The 19,905-nt window shown below is 42.1% G+C and overlaps 1 protein-coding gene across 1 annotated transcript; it reads left to right on the forward strand.

Annotated features, from left to right (window-relative positions):
• Positions 1 to 188: 188 nt before the first annotated feature.
• Positions 189 to 19,106, forward strand: ORC2 (origin recognition complex subunit 2). The gene is made up of 16 exons (XM_021555362.4): positions 189 to 521; positions 1,422 to 1,565; positions 1,848 to 1,934; positions 2,838 to 2,927; positions 4,199 to 4,230; positions 5,420 to 5,477; positions 6,355 to 6,539; positions 7,142 to 7,240; positions 8,775 to 8,884; positions 12,467 to 12,599; positions 13,006 to 13,102; positions 14,792 to 14,938; positions 16,099 to 16,270; positions 16,556 to 16,617; positions 17,295 to 17,413; positions 18,005 to 19,106. Exons 1-16 carry the CDS (start codon positions 425 to 427, stop codon positions 18,089 to 18,091), a joined length of 1,719 nt encoding a protein of 572 aa, XP_021411037.3. The 5' UTR covers positions 189 to 424; the 3' UTR covers positions 18,092 to 19,106.
• The last annotated feature ends 799 nt before the right edge of the window (positions 19,107 to 19,905 follow it).

The following is a 19,905-nucleotide window of genomic DNA, read 5'->3' on the forward strand; positions in this document are numbered from 1 at the left end:
TTCTCCCCGGGCGGCCGCGAGGGGGCACCCGCCGCTGCTCGGAACGGGCTGGCGGCGGCTTCGCGTCGCCACAGCGACCCCGAGCACGAGCCCGGGGCGCGCGCGTGCCCGGCGGCGGAAGTCCCGCCCTGCGGCCGAGGCGGGCTGGGAGCGGGGCGCGGGTTCGCCGTCGCCACAGGTCACTCAAGGCGCGGCGCCCGGGTTGGCCGCCTCGGGGACGGCCACTGGCTGGCACGGGAGCCCGGTTCCGCCTCCTGCTGCTGCCGCCTCTGCCGGGGGCACGGGTCGCGGGCGGGACGGCGGTCCCGCAGGAGCGGCACCGTGAGGGGTGAGGGGTAAGCGGGGCCGGTCCGCGGCCGGTCCGCACCCCCCCGGCGGCAGCGCCCCCCGGCGGCGGGGCCGCGCCCACGTGACGGGAGCCGCCATGAGCCGGCCCGAGGGGATGCGCAGCAGCCGCCACTCCCTGCAGGTGAAGTTCGTGCCCGACGAGGACGTCCTCAAGCACATCTCCGACGACACAGGTACAGCCGGCCCGGGGCATAGCCCAGCCCAGCGCCGCCGCTGCTCCTAGGGCGCTGGGGGAGGGATCCGAGCAGCCGCGGCTGCCCTCGGGAAAGGGGCTCTGCAACACCCGAGCCGGGTTCTGCAGAGCCTCGCGGAAGGACGAGGCCTCTGGAGTCGTTCTGCCTCGCTTGACTCCCGCCCTCAGAGTCTGTCCCAGCCCGGCACTGGGGCGCGCTGCAGGCGGGGCGTGTACGAGCGCTCGGTACGAGATCTCCCCGCAGCAGCGTGTACCGGGCCAGCGGCACAGGGAGCCGGGAAGCTCCTCGGGCCTGACGCGGTTAAACACTCGCAGTCAAAGCGGAGTGAGGCTGCATGTGTATGCCATAGCAGGGTTTTGCAGCAGTTCTGACTATTAAGGTGGGGAACTTCTGTGGAGATGCTTAAAATTTGCCAGTACAAGGCACGGAGCATCTCTTTCAGACTCCACTGCTGGTCCTGCTTTGAGGAGAAGGTCATGCAGATGTCCAGGGGGCTCTCAGCCTACATTCTCCCATGAGTGCCCTGGCAGCCTACAGGCAAAGTATTTTCCAGTTGCTCCTCTTCTCTAGAAAGAAATAAGGGTTAACAAGTACCATCCTCTTTGCATGCAATTTGATACGATACTGTAATTCGTGAGCCACTGTCATTTCTCCTATTCCTCTCTGTGGAGCTAGTGTTTGTGAAAATGGACTGCATTTGTGGTGAAGGCTATAGGGGCAGCTATTGACCAGCTGTTATTTTATCAGGGCATCTCAGCATTGAATTTGTTGGGTGATTTTCATAACAGGAACCTGGTCTCTTAAGTCAGGTGGCTGTGTACTGCTGCGATAGAAATAATGAAATGGCAGGAGGTTAAAGCTTTTTTTTTGCAATTCTAGGAACTAAAGTGCGGAAGGAGAAGGCTCAGCTGAGTGTCAGTGTGAAGAGATTTGTGAAGAAGCTTGAGAATATTTCTGATAATGAAGCTCAGGAGATCTTGGAAGAGAAGAACTATGTTGCTGCTCTTGGAATATGTGCCCAAGGTATTAGCAGGAGAAGACCTAACACAGCTCTGACTTTAGGAGATTCCTGCAGTTAGGGTTATACAGTGTTGGTGAAATTGCTTTTGAGGGCTCAACCTGCTCTGTGTGTGCTTGTGGTAACAGGTAGAAGAGAATATTATGATTCTAGTATTTTATTATTATACTTGTTTTGTATCACCTGCAATATAAAGCCAAATAGTGAAATGTTTAATTCCATCTTTCTTGGGTTGGGAATGTTATCAGTGGTTTTAAAATAGCTGCGAGTAACATGTCTTTTCACAGATCCAGTGGGAAATGGCTCAAATATAAGTGGTGGTGAAGTTTACTCATTCCAGACTCCCAAACGCTCCAATAAAATGGCAGAGCTGGGTATGTTTCGCTCTTCTTTCTCTGCAGACTTAGGAGAAGCAAGCAGAAAGAGGCAGTTACAGAGAAGGTGGACTGTTTTGGTTCAAATAAGGTGCTTGAGCAGGGTTGTCACTTACATGAAGAGTCCTTGTACGTCCAGCACCATCTGAACTTCATTAGTGTTTATTTGTCACAGCTAATGATACATTCTACAAAGGATGATCTGAAGGAGAGGGATCGTCCTACTGAATCACTATTCAGAAACTGGTTTTGGTGCCTCTTAGTTACTGCTGTGTCTTGGGAAGTTGTGTCTCCTATCTTAGACCTCCTTCTGCAGTAGGGTGGATTTCACTGGTGCTCCCTGCTGGAGCTATGAATCAATTTGAAAACTGAGGGAAGTCATACTATGACAGCCTGTTAGTCCCAGTGCTGTTACATGGAATAGGCTGTTGGTCATACAGTGGTAGGGGCCATTAGCAGGGTGTTTCAGATTCACATCAATCATTCAACTTCAGCTTGTACTGATAAGGAGTAGACACAGGTAAATAGTTCCTCCTAGGGAGCTGATGTGTTTACTGCATCTGAAGATCTGTTATATGCAGCTGAACAGTCCAAAAGAACTAAGTGAGCTTGACCAAACCTTGCTCTAATTCAAGGACATGTGGTCTCCCAGGGAGCAAAATGTGCTCTGCCATCAGCCATATTTGTAAACTTAATTAATTGGTGAGTTCAGCCTTTGAAAATCTTTTCGGAGGAATACAGCCACCTTTAGGGTTAGAAAAATCTAAAAGTATTTGGTTCCTTAAATAGCCAGGGAATTAATATGGAGAGAGCATTTCAGGGTGTGGCTCCATTTCTGACTAGCCAGAGCTGGAAGTTTTGTACCTGACATGTCCTTCCTTCCCTTCCCCCTATTTCCTACAGCCTCTGAATTAGCCCGGACACCAGAACAGAATGTGTCACCTGATCACTCCAAGTGCCCTGAGAAGATGGCCAAAACCCCTCAAAACAGCAGTAAGTCCTGTGATGGTTTGGGAATGAAGCTGAGTGAGTGGGGGTTATGTTTCTCTTTGCATGGTGGAGTGGATGCTTGAGTTCCAGCTTCTCTCATGCTTAAGTATTCTAGTTAAAGCCAGGGCTTAAGTATTCAGGTTAACACCATGGGCTGAACAGTTTGAGGTGCATGGCCTGTGCTTCACCTGGGTGTCAGATGTCTTCTTCTGCCTTGCTGCTATAGGGGAAACATGAACATCTCTCTCATCTGTTGCTGTGACATTTAATGACTTCCTCTCTATTCAATAGAAATACTTGCACTTGAGAGAGTTATGAGCTGGGCTGGTGTGTTAAACACTGATTGGGTAGGACTGTGTGGGTGTTCATGTGTAAATTCATACTTTATTGTATAATATTTAACACCTAGTGCTGCAGGGAGAAATACAGGTAGGAGAAGTCAATGCAGGTCAGCACTGGCAAGAGCATGTGCATTTGTGCTTGGATATGGAGTCTGATGTGCTTAGGGAGAGAACTCATTTTTCAGCCTCATTCCTACATACTGGAGTCTCTTCCTCCTTCCTGGCCTCCCAAAGCTGTGACTAAGAATAGAAGCTGCCTTCTGTGGTAATAACATTGACTCTTGTGTGACCTGACACAGGCAGGCTGCTGGAGCCACCACAGACTCAAAGCCAGAATGCAAAGAGTAAATTTATTTCTATTATCTTTCTGAAGCAACACCTGGGCAGAGAGACATGAGTGGAGATGTAGGCGCTGAGTAGAGATGCAGACACCCTTATGTGTGGTTCAGTGCTAGAACCAGCCTGCTGTTCACACTGGTCTATCAGTGGTTTTGCACATGCGTGGTTTGTACCCATGCTGTGATCTTTACTGTGTTCTGATCTGTCTCCAGGGTGCCTCCAGGCCTACCAAACACCTATATTATCTATACACAGATGTTCTACTTCCTGAAGCCTACACAGGGTGAACAGCCATAGACAGGGTGTATCTGTTTTTCTGCATTGCTGTTTGAGTCTTTGCTATCCCCAGCTGCATGGTCACTTGAGCATATTTACAATTCTCATTGCCAGTCTTCCACTTCTTACCCATTCCTCCCAGCAACTCTCTTTGTTCTCTCCCTGCCTACCTGTGAGGAGCTAGAGGCTTCCTTCATTGGATTAACTATCCAGGGAGCTGATATTCTGGTGCAGTGAATGCTTGTTTTTCTAATGGACCATCTTGTGCCAGTGTTGAAAATTGGAGTATTCTGTGCAATGTTGTTTCTTCCTTTTCAGAACTTTCAAGTTCAAACAGAGTGCAACAGACGGTGAGTAATGACTTTACATTGCTTGGATTTTGCATTTGGGGTTTTTTTCCCCACTTGTAAATTTTGAACTAGCCAATTACTACATCTGGAAATGTCCTGGAAAGGAAGGACATTGAAAAGCACACTCTAAACTAGAGATGTCTCTTCTATTCTAACCAGACAGGAATAACTCAAGTGAGAACCATTAATCAGGACTAAGGGTTTGGAGTCAGTGGGCAAATAGTAGGTTTGACGGCTTAATTGTTATGGGTGGAAGCTATTTCCTTACGTCACACAAGTGAGAACACTAGATAATCCCTTAATACACAGTTAAACTCACAGCTTTCCAGTTTCTCACTAAAGGAAGACACAGCCGCAGTTGTAAGGAATGCTGTTAGAACAGGAGTTTCAGAACTGATGCTGTTCAGTTTCTTACTTAGCCAACTGGTTTATAAAGAAGAGATACAGTGCAGAACTGCCAGTTGTGGTAGCTATGGAGTGAAAGAGTTGGCTTTCTAAAATAGTACAGCATCGTAGCAGAAATGTGTGCACAGCTTTTCTGGTATGACATTCCAGGGTGAGATACACCTGAAAAAGACATACTGTTTGGGGATACCATAATCACTGCTTGATGATTTCACATCCTCTTTGTCAGGATCAACAAAAGTATTTCCTAAGTATTGCAGACTTGATCCAGTGTCCAAGTCAGGCATGTGCTTTAAACATATGTAAGAAAAATGTGATGCTGCAACTTGGTGAGCCTAGCTGGGATTCCTTTGCTGTACTTCTGGGCTTATGTCTGCTGAGTGGTCTTCTGTCATTCTGGTTGTTGTTTTCTTAGAGGACTTCCAGATGACTGAGTAGACAGCGTGATGTAGAAGGTGACTGCTGGGGACGGGGACTGAAGCATTTCCAGTTTGTCATTGCTTTGGTCTGGCTGTTCCTGAAGGGCCAAGATTGGCATCTTGGTTGGAGATTTCACAGTTTTCTACTCTCCATCTTGAGCTGAAAGAATTAAGCCCCTTTTGGAGCTTTATCCTATCTCCCTCTGAATGGGAAAACAGGAACTTTCCATACTTAACTGCCTCTGCTTTTCCAGTTTTGTGTGGGCTGGAACAGTTTGGAAATGTAACCTGTCTTTGCTTGGCAGAGGGTAGTTTAGAGGAGAGAGATGTTAATTTTAATACATGTTTTTTCTTTGCTGTTCCAGAGTAAAAAGAAAGAATTTGTGACCACCACACCTTACAGACTCAGAAAAAGACTGTCAGGTAAAGATCAGCCTTTGCTGTCAGCTGCCACAATCAGTGAGGCACTGTGTTCAAGGGAGAGTGCTTTCCTGTTGAGCTTCTGTCTGTGGTAGTAGTATGACTGAAACAACCTGATTTATCCTGCAGAGAGTGTAGAAATGTCCTTAAGGAAATCCAATGTAAACCTTTCCTCTACAACTGGTTGGTACTAAAGTGAGGGGTGGAAGGGTTAGAAGCACCAAGTTACTGAACTTCAGTAACACAATCAAAAGAGGCAAAACGTGGTAGTCTTACATATGCTGACATTTAGTGTGCCCTGATTGCTTGAACCAGGCACAAAACTTTTGGATGATGGCTGGGATGTCCATGTCAAAGTATTTCCAATAACTAGTTGGTTAAACCAGAATGAGTGCAAAGGAGAGTTTAGTATATGCTGTTTCATCTTGTATTTCTTTTGTGTTGAGAGACCAAGACTGAGCCAGATTTCATCTGTGCTCTTAAATCAATGCTGCTAACAGAGGTATGTTACAACAGCTTGTTTGCGAATGTAACATAGAAGATACTCAGCCTGCACAATTGGCATTTGGGAAAACTGACATGGAGATGCTAAGAGAAATAGGGAGTTCCATTGTCCATTTTTAGTCTCTTTTTATGATACAAGGATGTTTCTTGATTGGTATCAAGGAGGGGGCTTTACTTTACTTTGTGATCCTAGAACTGCTAAAGAAATGGCCCACCTGTGTCTGCAGTTCTCTTAAGCATTGATTTTAACTTTCTGTGAAATAAATTTAGGATTCATGTGCTTGTAAAACATCTAGAGAATGTGTGTGAGATGGTGCAAAATGAGTCCTGTGTAAGAAGTCATTCCTAGCTTTTAACCTTAAAATTTATGTTCTAGCTCCAGATCCCTATTTAGAAAGTGAGAGTGAGTATTCTGCTTCCTGCTCAGAGGAGGAGGATGAGGAAGAACAGAAGGAAGTCAGCACTGTTATATCAGATCAAAAGACTCCGGCAAAAACTAAAGCTACATCTACACCTCCTCACAGAAACAGCTTAGCCAAAAAAAGAAAGGAGCAAAAGATGGTGAGTGTGCAAAAATATACCCCTGAGCTAGTAAATATGAAGGGATGTGTAATGACAATAAGCTGTTAGTGATCACACCTGACTGTGGGGAAGAACTGCTAAACTCATTTCAGATGAAACCAGCTGGGCTGGCTTTTGCTGTACTTCTGTGTAATCCTTGTTGGTCAGGCACCATGTGAACCTGTGTGCTAAACCAGCTGGTATCATTAGCAACTTCAGAAGAAGTCTAAGATGTCCATGGAGCGGGAGATCTTGTATTGAGACAGGATGAAGAAATTGATTCCTGCAGTACCAAAAGGAGCACACATTACTGTTCTGGCTTGGTGTTCAGCTTAATTGTTCTACTTCTTCCAGCACCAGTGATCCCCACACCAGTTGAGAATTACTGTTATGTTATCTCTCATAGAATCTCTTTTCTGGCACTCTCTTCAGGAAGGAATCATCTGACTAGGTTAGCTTTGGCAGAATGCTGCTATAGAAGCCAATTCTGCAAATATTTTCTGTCTTTCTGTATTCACCCTTGCCCTATGTCACATTGGCCATCTTAGGGAGAGGCATAACTTAATAACAGGAGTGTTGCTGATCTTGCTGCTCTTTTATAGGGCAACCTGGTGCAGGAATACTTTGAAGCTCACAGTAGTTCCAAGGTGCTCACTTCAGACCGAACACTGCAGAAGTTTCGGAAAAGAAGATTGAATCAGGTACAGTTCATAGTGAGTTACACAGCTCTGGAGTTTTGATTTCTATGATAGAGAGTTCCCTCATCAAAATCTCTGATGTTGCTATTTTCACTTTATTTCTGCTGATTATGTGGTCAGTGGTAATGTTGATTTAGGTAGCAATTTAAGCAGTATGTTTTCTACTGCTGCTCTTAGCAGGGACAATGCCCAGTTGTTTGACCCTACTGAGACAGGAGGGAAAATGCAGGGAGAAGGCACTATCAGGTGAGCTCACAGCTGAAAGCTGCAGTTACCAGAAAAGGTGAAAGTTTGCTTTTGGAGAAGAAGAGGGAGAAGCAGAATTGTAGAGATTTACATTAAACCATCATTTTTTTCAATGAAATGGTAGGGGGAATTAAAAACTGTCTTGACTCTTTATGTGTAGTGGAAATCAAGAGAGCTGATTTCATCTGAACATTACTGGGTCACTTGCAGAACTGGAAACAGCTCTAAATGTTGTCACGTAGCTTTGTTCCCTTGCAGTTTCTAGGAGACAGGAATTGTCTGATGGTGGTAACTGACTTGCAAATCAATCAGTTGTACCCTACAAGGTCAGATCTCAGGGAATTGTGTAAAATACCTGGAGCTCTTCTGTCCGTGACTGCTTTTTGTATCCATTTGTGTTTTAAAAGATGGCATATATGCAGACTGCCTGCTGGTGTCTGGAATTGCTGCCCAGAGTAACATCTGGATTTTTAACAAGTTCTTTCATAACAGCTGTGGGAGGAAATCACAGCTTACAGTGTTAAAGCTACTGCTGGCTTCAAAGCAGTTGAAGGTGTATCAGTTCTGTCTCTCAGTACTTTGTCTGATACATTGCAGCTGCCTTTCCAGTGGGAACTGTCTTCTGCTGCAAGGGAGTGGGAAGCAAAGCTGTTAAAATCAAAGAGAAAGAGAGGCCAGTGTAGATTTGATGGTGATTATCATGCTACTATGCTGTTTAAACACCAGCATCACAGCATATCTTGAAAGCTAAAAGAATCCATCGATTCTTGATGCTTTTGTACATTGAGCTATCAACTGCTATCCTTTCTGCTGTAGTTTTTTTTAAGATAGTTTTTTTCAAGATTTTGAGCTTTCTCTTGTAGTGACAAACACCTGAACCCTTGCTAAGCATGTTGATTGGAGCCTTTGTTCCCGTGATCAGGGATGTGATGTTGTATCTTGTTGGTACAGTGCTTGGTGATGTGTAAGCTCTGTGTGTATCCATTTTTCCTGTAGTGGTTTTTCCATACTTGGCATGAAGGAAAAAATACACAGTATGTCATCTGTTCTAGTCTTACTCCAGTTGGTGTTTACCATAATAAGGTTACTTATCTTTGCTATGTATCTCCAGTAGCAAAACTGTGCCTAGTGGGTCTTAATGGGGAGAAAAAAAAACTAACCACAAACTGAGTGCACTGACAAGGAAAACTATTCTCTCTAGATAGGGAGCATGCTAGAGGGTGTTTTGAGGACTTCAGGTTTATCTCTTGCTTCTTCTTAACTTTGAATGACTATCTCTTTCTCAACACAGCAAACACTGCATGATCTTTTGAAAAATGCTCCCCTTGCCTATGCTGCTGAAATTAGAGACCTTAACCAGCAACATGAATCCTTGTTTTCCAAGTGGATGCTGCAATTACAGTAAGTATCCAAGGAGACTCACTGAAGAAGCCTAGTTAAAAGGCACTGCCAGTAAACTTACTCTCATGTCAGTAACATCCTGTGGATGAATTAAGGAGCAAATTTTTTTCTTTGATTGCTTAAATTTAAAAGTGAGTGACATTAATTTAATTCAGTGTACCCTGTAGACCAAATCTTACCTGATTAATTCCTTGAACCAAATGTCTGAAGTGCAGTGAAGTTGTATTCTACCTGGTTAGTTTGCCTGTGCCTCTAAAGCAAGTTAGAGGGCATTCACAAACAGGGAACATGAATAGTGAGAGAACAGGGAAAATGAATATGAGAAAAGTGCTCTTTGTGAGGAATAATTTTTGTTTTCAGCAACAACTTAGTAGTGAGTAGCCCACCCTCACCATCTTCAGTCTGTGGCTATCTCCAGTAGTGGAGTGGTTAACTTTCAGTGTCCATAGTACCTCATGATCTGGTCATGAAGGAACCCTAATGCTTTTGGAAACACTGGCAATACAAATTTTATTTGGCTTTGTGTGTATCTTCATGGGAAGGAGAAGAGTGAACATTCAGGAAAGCAAATAGAACTACAGAGACCCTGTGAGATTCTGAAGCACCCTAAAGAAGACAGACCACCACCCCTGAGGCTGGAGCCAGTACCAGTGATGAGAAAGCCCCTTGGAAGCTTTTTCAAGGAGGTAGAGTACAAGGAAGTTTGTGATCCATGGGGAGGACAAAGAGTATGAAGAAGACATCAGCTTTGAAAGTTGGAGAGTTGCAAGAGGAAGAGTTCTGTTACTTGTGGTCTGGGCAAATGGTTAGAGATGTATGTGACAGAGCAGAAGAAACAAATCCCTGATCACAATGAAGGCAGTGACAGCTGTTGAACACCTTACCTTTGCCCAGTGCTATTTGAGTAATGTGATACTCTTCTTTCTGATCAAGATAATGCCTTTCCTGCTTCTCAAACCTAAACAAATCATTGTGATTCCTGTGATGACCCATGCCTGAAAGTAAAGAAGTGCTTAAGATTCAAAAATGCTTATTGGTTGAAAACAATGACAGAAGTCAGAGGGTCCGTAAAAATCATAGAGTTTTATTAGCGAATCACACGCTTTCTTGGAAAGTGTGGAAATCATGGAAATTGGTATGTTAGTCCCTGACCTACTATATAGGCACACAGAACTGGGTTTTGGATAAAGGGGCAGGGTGAAAAGAAAAGGGAAACTAAAGAGCTTAATTTTAAAAAGGAGAGATGAATTGAAGAGCAAAAAAGATATCACCAGCCATTGTTCCAGCATTGAGGGAATCCTGACTCTGGATTTGAAGCGATACGCGGAATAAATAAATAGACTCCACAACTCGATGTAGTTATGAAGTGGGTATGTATGACAGCGCCCGGCACAAGTGAGATAGCTCTCCAGAATTTTGTGCCCCGAGCTGAAGTTTGTCCTACAACTTTATTCACAAAGGTGTTCTATATGCAATACATTACACAACTTTTCTATGCATATTCAACCCCTGGCCCCGCCTGTCTTCGCCTCTCATGCTAAATAGGTCTACGCCCTTCTGGGCTTGCGTGGTTTTCTGTGGTGGTCTTTATGGGGGTCTCTGGTGATCTTTTGAGGCTGAAACCATAGTCTTCCTCTGCATTGAACTTTTGAACTCTTCTCCTCTGTGCATGTGCTTTTGGTCCTCTGCTATCTTATCTGTATAAGTGTATCATCCTTGACATGTTTGGAGAGGGGCTTCCTTATCTGAGTTCTTTGCATTCCTGGTCTTCTCTGGTATTTGTCTTTTTGCAAGAAGCTTTAAAGATTTTTTTTTCTCTCTTTCCTATGCCTTTTGTGCTATGGCAGAGGTTTCTTAAAAATCAACACATGATTCTACAAACATGATACATTCATTTTTTGATACATTCATTTTTGATACATTCATTTTGTTAGCTTAAGTGATCTCTGGAAAATCTCTTATTTCAGATTCAGCATTGGTCCAGTTCATAAATAGTGATCCAGCTGTGTTGGTTCAGCTGATGAGATGTCCAGGGTTGAGGGGGGCATTGCCTGAACTTGTGCAGGGGGGATGTCTGTTTATGGACAGGTGTGTCTGCCCCAAAGACAGGTTTGTCACTTTCTATGCTAATTAGTTCTCATGCACAGTTTATTCTTTTAGGCCTTTCTGGAGAAGGGTCAGAGGGCTTTGGGGCTCTTCGGTAGTTGCAGTGCCACCTTATAGTCCACTTCCTGCCAGTCATTCCTGTGCTTGCGCTGTATTTCATTGTTGTTCTTTCTCATGGGAGGTTTTGACATATTTCCACCTGGACCACCTTCTCCAACCAAAATTTGTTTTGTCTCGCAGCATGTTAGTACCAGTAGTCCTTGGTTATTGCCAATTATTTTTGTCTGTTACCACTTGGTTGGCTTCGCAGCCACTTGGTTATTGGTGTATGAGACATACTATCAATCAGTTACCTTCTGGCTCAAAAAAATCTCACTCTGGACCACTGCTTGTTAGAGAGTGGGCTTGAGTATGCAACAGCCCCCCATAATGGAGAGCAAAAAGGGTCTCACTTTAGAGCACTTTTATAGGGGCACAAGACAGCAGGCTTTAGTCAGAGTGATTTTTTCATCCTGGACACAATTTGAATCAATAACTTCCTTTGAAGGTGCAGCAACAGAAATATTATTGCACTTGGATTCTTATTCAGGCAAGAAAAATGAATTTCCAAGGCCTCTCGTTAGAAATCTGGTGGTCATTAGACAATATTAGTTCCTGGGAATAGACAGTGTTTCTGATATGCTGGAGAGGGGTTTAGTCTAGGTGCAGTTCATCAAGGCTGAGGCTTAATGAGCATTTCCCATATCATAGTGCAGCCTGAAGGAGGGTGAGGGATGCAACTAAAGTCAGCTTTTCTGGGTCTCTACAATTCCATACCATGCTGTCTTTATGCTTTCCTCCCTCTTTTTCTGTGGAACAATTAGGATAAGAAATAGACATGAGTATAGAGTATTTTTGCTTTGAATCTGTGCCTGAGGATCTGTGCCCTAAGAGTATCTGTGTACATACATATGTAAACAACCCCATGTAAGCTGTTAGCTCAGTCAGTATTTTACAGCAGGACAGCCATGTCAAACAAGCAGGTTAGAATTGGTTTCAGTTGTGCCAGAGTGGACAACCAGGATGAAGGTTTTCTTTTTTTCCCTTTTCTTTTTTTTTACTATAACATGTAGTAAACATGTAGTAAAAGTACTTGGTGAGGGGATGCATGTGAGTGTGGATTACCATTTCTTACCTGAAGTTGTAGATGTAGTATTCTGTTCTTAGTTAGTAGCATTCTCTTCCATCCATGTTTTGCTAAGTTTGTAAGCCTCTAGGCTGCTAAAATTATTATTTTGCTGGGATGCACATGCCAGGTTTCAGATTCCTTGTAGCTAACCTTATTTATCAGCTATAAGCTTGAGGTAAGCCTGCAGTTGGCAAAACATGAAATTTTTAAAACCCAAATTGCAGTGGATCATTTTGCTTAATGAATGTATGGACCTAAAACCAGACTTGCGCTTCTTTGATCCCGCATATTTGCTCACTTTTCTGCAGCTTGGGTTTCAACATTGTGCTTTATGGACTGGGCTCAAAGCGTGATCTGTTGGAGAAGTTTCGTACCTCTTTGCTCCAGGATTCTGTTCACCTGGTGGTTAATGGATACTTCCCTAGCATCACTGTGAGATCTGTAAGTGTGGGAAAAGCTTGTGGGTTTATGTAATCATCCTGTGTTACAGATACCTCTAGAGTCTTTCAGTGTAAAATGTTAAGGAAACCTGCTGCACCCTATAGCAACAGACTCTAAATATAGAGCAGTTCCTCTCTCTTCTAATACTTTGAAGAAATTATCCCATACGTTTTCCAAGGAATTGCAATAATTTCTGTCATTAATAGATAATAGATATTCATAATTCTAAAACCTTGTTTAATGTCACTGTTTTGAGAATGGGTATAATTTTTCTATGTTCATTGTTTTAGGGATTTTATGATAATAATCAAGATTATCTCTCACAAGTCAGCCAAGGGCTCAGTTTCAGATTTTCTTCACTTCAGTATCAGAGCCCTTCATCAGGAACTCCTGCTTTCTTTTTCAGATTCTCAACTCCATCACAGAGGAGGTTTTGGACCATATAGGGACCTTCCGCAGCCCCCTTGACCAACTAGAATTCATTACCAAAAGGTTTAAAGAAGGTAAAACTACTAACTTTATGCATAAAAATGTTAGAGTCTACTTACTGTTAAGAGAGCCTGGACATTTTCTTCCCCTATAATTTTTATACAGGCAGTTACAGTTTCTTAGTGCATTGTAGCTAGTATACTTTCTTGCTTGTAATGTATGCAACATATATGAAAACATGCATGCCCTAGGAGTATCTGTGTGCATACATGTGTAAGCAACTCCATGTAAACTGTTAGCTCAGTAAGTGTTTTTTAAAGCAGGACAGCAGTGTCAAACAAGCAGGTTAGAATTTGTTTCAAAAGCAAAATAAAACAGGTATAGCCTCACAAAATGATTGCTGAATTATTTCTGAATGTCTGTCTTACTGCTTGTATATTCATACACAAATAGCCATGGAATCTTAATTGTGCATGGCATTGGTGTTTCAGTGTTTACATTCTGTTTTTTATTATTATCTTATGAGTATTTCTGGTGGAACTAAATGAAAAAGGCAGCAGTTCCCACCTGAATGTACATAAGTCAGTCTTGCAGTCTGCTGTAGCTGATCTGACTGGTTTCCATTGGCAGGCAAGTATGTATGGATTTGCACAAAAACTGGTTACAGTCCTAGAATTGTTTCTGGACTCAGGAAATGGTTGTTTATTGGAATTAATCAGCTGAGACTCCATTTTCTTCATGCAGGAAAAGCCAAATCTTTATTGTATCGATCATATTTTATAGGATTATCAGAAGGCTCTGTGTCAGATCTTATTGGTGGACAATACATCACACTTAGTTCATTGGTTGGTACATGGTATTTTGCATATCTGTCAAACTTCTGTATTTTTAGCTAGTTTACATGTTTTTTCTTCTGATTCTCATGAGACAGATCTTACTGTTTAAGCAGGTGCTAGTTGTTTTTCACCCAAGAATACATTCTTGTGTTAACGAACTCTCATAGCAAGATTGTTTTTGCATGGGAACTTGCAGGTTACATAGCTGCACTTAGAAGAAATGACAGGCTAGCTATTTTAACAGAGCAGGCCTGATTTTATGAGGCCTTTCTTTTATAATTCTTCTACCTGTCTACGACTGTTGTTCCCAGGGATATGTACAGCAGCGAGAAGCTAGTTGGAAGTTTTTACATCTACCATTTGCATTATCTGAGCTAGGTCTCTAACTTTTTTTCAGAACTTGTTAAAGTTTTCAATGAAGTGATGATGTTTTGGATCCAACCTTGAATCCAACCTTTTTACTGTGAAGAGGAGCTTAAAGATCCTAGTCATGTAAATCAAAAGCAGCTCAATAAACTATGCTTAGTCTTCCATTCTAAAGTGTATTTCAATGACCTTCAATTGCAAAAGAAACACAGCTAAAGGGGCAATTCCTGGTAAAGCTGTGAGCAAGTGGAAAGTGGATTATAACTTTAAAAGAAAAGCTTAAACTTATAACTTAAACTTACAAAAAGCTTATAACTTAAGAAAAGCTTAAACTGAAAAAAACAACCCTGTAGTTGTGATGACAGTGAACTGAGAAAAACCCTTTTAGGTGCTCAGAAACACCCAGTATAGCTTCAAATTGTGTTATGCAAGGAAAGCAGTATTGGAGTGATGTATATTAGAGTGGTGGAATAGATTTGTGCTACACTGCACTGGGAATGGGAAACCAGCTTGTGTGTAGTTTCGTTGACTGGTTCTCTGCTGTTTTTTCTGACCTTGCAGATTCATCGTTAGAGCTCTATGTCCTCATTCATAACCTGGACAGCCAGATGTTGAGAGGAGAAAGAAGTCAGCAGATCCTTGCACAACTATCCTCCCTGCCTAGCATTTACCTCGTTGCCTCTATTGATCACATCAATGCTCCTCTCAGTGAGTTCCCCTGGGCCTGATCTAGCCAAGAGAAGGATCTGTGTTCTACTTTGGGGCTGCTATGCATGTTTCATAAGCTCATGTATTACTTACTATATATTACTACTATTAGTATGCATTACTTTTGATGTGTAGAACAGATCTGTTGATGTATGTATAGTTCTGATTGGGAGTGTGTCTGTGCTGAACCAGAACTGTGTAAAGATACTGAGAAATACCACAAATCATAATATACAAATAGACTCCAAGCTTTTGGCACCATTTGATTTTAGGAACTTACTGAACTGGAGATTGGATGTTATGTCTGTCATTGCATCTAAAACAATTTTCTTTTATCGGTCAGTGTTGTGGGCAGAATGGGAGCTTCAGACAAAATTTATTAGAGAAGCCCTCCTGTTGAACCAGGAGGTAGCCCCTTCCTTTCTAAACTCCTTCTCAGACAGGATGTAGGTGTGGTTGGACCCAGTCTTAGCCCCAGATTTAGTTGATGGTTTATATTAAAGGACTGTATAGATGTAATTGAACTTTCGTCCCACAAAATTAAGGATGGCAAAGCAAATATACTTAAATAAATAACTTACTTATATTGATTACTGTTATGATTAGACTAAAAGATCCTAATCAGAATTATTTCTACGCAGCACAAGTAGCTGTAACAATTAGTATAATTCACTCTTTTTAAAGCAATATTGAAGCAGTTATATTAAAGCTAGCAAAAACCATACAAGTAGAGATTGATGTTACTCACCCATACCAACAGCCATGGGCATATCTCTTTATCTCAGCCTGGAGGAGTAACCTTGAGGGGTGTCCCCACTCAAGGGTGGAATCTCCACACACTCTGAGAAGGGTCTCACTTCAGATATTTCATGCCCTCTAGGTAGAGCTTCCAGCTACAGCCAGAAATTGTGTGCACACTCCTGACTCTGGAAGGATGTACCATGTATCCATGGAAAAGGGATGCCTGCAAATGTTTTGTTGCTGAGAATTAATCTTACTGGAACTGCAGTTATCAGGGTGTCTGTAATGTGAATTTCACAAGCATATATTGTTTCTTCAATCCTACAGCAGAACTACATGCATTTTAATATTGCTTGTTTAACACCTTAGAAAACATAAATCTCCTGGTTTTGTCTGCTCTTTCTGTTCTCTCTGTCTAGTGTGGGATCAGGCAAAGCTGAGTCTCTATAACTGGCTTTGGTATGAAACAACCACATTTAGTCCTTATGTGGAAGAAACATCTTATGAGAACTCGCTTTTAGTACAACAGTCTGGATCTTTGGCTTTGAGCTCCCTAATGCATGTCCTGCATAGCCTCACTCTCAATGCCAGGTAAGACACTATTACACTTCACAGTAGCACTTGCCAAGGACCCAGTCCTTACAATCTGTGTTTTCTGATAATATTGTTCCAGACCAAAATGGTAGGACCTGGGTTCCAGCTGATCGGTTACTTTAAATGAGCAGCATTTGGGTAGAAAGCCTTGTCCAGTGATGAGATTCACAACCAGGTCTTTGTGCATTAAGCAAAATTAGTTAATATTTTCTAATGGTGGGAATTTTGGGCTGTTCTTTAATTACTACTATTTTGATTTTCCCCTTTCCTCCTTTCACTTAGAGGGATATTCAGACTGCTTGCTCAGCACCAGCTGGAGAAAAAGGACAATCCATCTTATCCAGGTAAGTACTCGCCTTTTCTCATCCATTTGAGGTGTTGCTGTTCACAGCAGCCCTGGGTTTTGGTACGCAGGTTACATTTCCAGTGACAGAATAGCTCGAGCAGTTGGCTCAGTGAGGCTCACTGGCTATCTAGTTGGCACTGTGTCTGACTCAGACAGGAAATCAATAGACTGGCTGGTTCTGAAGGACTGCCTTTTACATGCTTAGACATGACTGTTGGTGGGGGTCTGTGGAGGTAAAAAAATAAAATGAAGACTGAATTTGTGTAACTTGCTCTTAAATGTCCTATATAAATGACTTCTAGTGTAACCCTGCTTTCTAGGATACATGTGGAATATTTTGTCACTGTAATAGGTGTTGCAGTGGATATTAATAACATTTTAATGGTAAAGAAAGCAAGATAGAGGAGTTGGAAATTAAGAGAAATTAACAAAGTGCATTTAAAGTGCTATTAAAATTCCTTTAGGCAGCAGGGTAACTTGAATGTTAATTCAGCTGCTTTCCATTAATTACTGAAGTATTACCTTGGCTGTACACTTGCAAGAGGTGATGATACTGTAGCCACTCTGGTCTAAGCCAAAGCAAGACTTTCAAGTGGATAATATGTGGTGTTAGACCTGGAAAATCGGACAATTTTACTACTTCAGTTTCTTGTTCTTACCTTTTTCTGTCTCCAGGGCTGTCTTTCCAAGACTTTTACCAGCAGTGTCGGGAAGCTTTCCTTGTGAACAGTGACTTGACACTCAGGGCACAGCTGACAGAATTCAGGGACCACAAGCTCATCCGGACCAAGCGGGTGAGTCCAGGGAAAAATTCTACTCAGCACTTTGAATAAGAAGAATGCTTACTTGCTGTATTGTTTTAAGCACGTAGGAACTGGCAAGGGGCTGAAATTCTGTAATTGCAGCTCTTTCCATGCCTCCAATTTGTCAAGACCCTTTACATGGATAGAGGACAGTAGAAACACAGTGTGCTTTGGTTATTCAGCAACCTCCAGGTCTTCTTTCTGAAGACTGTGAGAAGTAGCAGACTATGGAGCCTGCCAGTCTGCTTCCAATAGTATTACCTATATTTCTATAATAATGCAGACTTGTCATAATAATGAGGCAGTATAGCAGTATGAGATACAGGAACACAGTGTTGAGGAGCTTTGTAGCATCAGACAAACATAACCCACCGGAAGATTTCTCACATAGTGACTTTTCTCAGTATTTGTGCATTTCCTGTGTTGCTCCAGTGAAATATTCCAGGTTTTTGCTAATGTAGTTCAAAATGCTGTCCCGCTGTAATCCAGACTGCATATATATGCTAGCACTGCAGTGCTGTCTAGTGGCTTGCCTGGCACTGTACACTGGTGTTAACAATGTCTGTGCATGTCTGTTCCCAGGGAGCTGATGGTGTGGAATACTTACTAATTCCTGTCGATGACAGTACCTTGACCGACTTCTTAGAGAAAGAGGATGAAGATGTGTAACATCTGTTCCTCAGTGTCAACAGCAACTGCTCTCAATGGCTGCTGGAGAGGGGCCTATGCTCAGATCTCTCTCTCTCCAACCTCACAGCTGCTGCACTGATAAGTAGTAATTCTAATGAATCTTGCTCGTTGTTCAACTACCTCAGGTAGTTTGGAATGATGACTTCTGTAAGCAAGGCCCCTCTTGCACTCTAGTTGGATTTGTCTGCTTTGTCTCTTAGCTCAGACAATGCCTTCTTCCTATCTGTGCAGCTAACCTCATAGCCAGAAAAACAAACTTGGTGAGATTGTGCCTTCTGCTCTCTACCTCAGTAGACATGAAGGTTTTATTGGAGCAATTTACTTGGGAAGTGCAAATCACAAGATGGTCAAGAGCTTTAGTTTGTACTAGTGGTGCAAATGTTCTCAACTGAGTGCTATCCAGTACTCCTTTACCATTTAGACAAAACTAGCTCACTATATGAAGACAAGATTTATAATGCTACAAGACCTGCCTTGATTGCATGAGGAAAGGAGAATATGAATGGGTTTGGGATGCTGCAGGTGACTTAGTAAATTCTGGCAATAAACAGAAGGACTTGTCCCAAACCAACATCCTTTTATAAGATTTAGATAATCAAAATTATAATGGACTCGTGTCTTTGCCTGCTACTTTCCAAGGTACAGTCCAGGAATATGAAGAGGCTATGAAGTTTTTTGTTTATTTTTTTAAGGCTTGATTGTATATTTATATTTTTTACATCAGGAGTGCCCACTGATCCTGGAGGAGGCCTTAATTGCCACTTAGGTCTCCCTTTTTTTAAGATCTTAAAGGATGGGAGACTGCTGAAGTTTGACATATTTTCTTCAATTCTTTTTTTCTCAGTTATGTGGGAGGAAGCTCTATAGTTCCATCAGCTATAGTCTGCCAGCCAGACTTCAGGGACTCTCTATGCCTAATATTTGGTAGCTGTGTTACAGCTCAGTGTTGTGATAGTTCAAATCAATCAAATAAAGTACTTTTTAATTTTCATTAGTTTGTCTTGTCTTTCACAATCTTTCTAAGTTACAGGAAGATGGAGATCCTTGTGGCAGTTGTGCTAAAGCCTCATTTTCATTATTATGTCAAATATCTGTGCAGAAGATTTCAAACTACTGAGTTAAAATATTCTATATTGTTTCTTATATCAAAATCAAGAATTGTTTGCTTGCCTTTTAATACCAGTATATAGCTTTTGAAGAGAACCAAAACATCCCATGGAGCAATAGTACCTTATCTGCCCCTCACTGACAGAAGCGAGAGAGATGTATGGCCTGACTTCAGTATTAGAAATCTAGAGCATCTGCCTACCCCATTGTCAACGTGATTCTTCACATAAATCCTTTCCCTATACTTGGGATAGGAGAAATTCCTTCTCACTTCTCAGCATACTGAAGTGCCTTCATGATATTGGTAAGAATGATGACTTTTATGTAGCCTAGGTAGCTTCAGATAAACCACTCATCTCTTTCCACTTGAATACATTTAAGTGGAACAAGATATGCAGTTATTAGATGAAGACATTGCTTGATGAGCCACTTTTATTAACTTAAAAGGATAGGGCTAACGTCTTTACAAATTTGTAGTGATCCAGAGATGGTAGAGTACACAACTGTGAGGGTTTTTTTTCCTTAAAAAAAATCCCAACAGAAAAAACTAACTTGGAAATTTAAAATCATTATCAATGGTGAAAATGCTACTTGTTCAGTTTTAGTAATCCTGTAATTAAAGCCACAGTTACAGAAACTGTTTCTAAAATAACAAAAGCACATTAATTTTCAGCTTTCTTAAGGAA

Source organism: Lonchura striata, chromosome 7 (assembly GCF_050655825.1).
Source record: "Lonchura striata isolate lonStrDom1 chromosome 7, ASM5065582v1, whole genome shotgun sequence".
Taxonomy (NCBI): domain Eukaryota; kingdom Metazoa; phylum Chordata; class Aves; order Passeriformes; family Estrildidae; genus Lonchura; species Lonchura striata.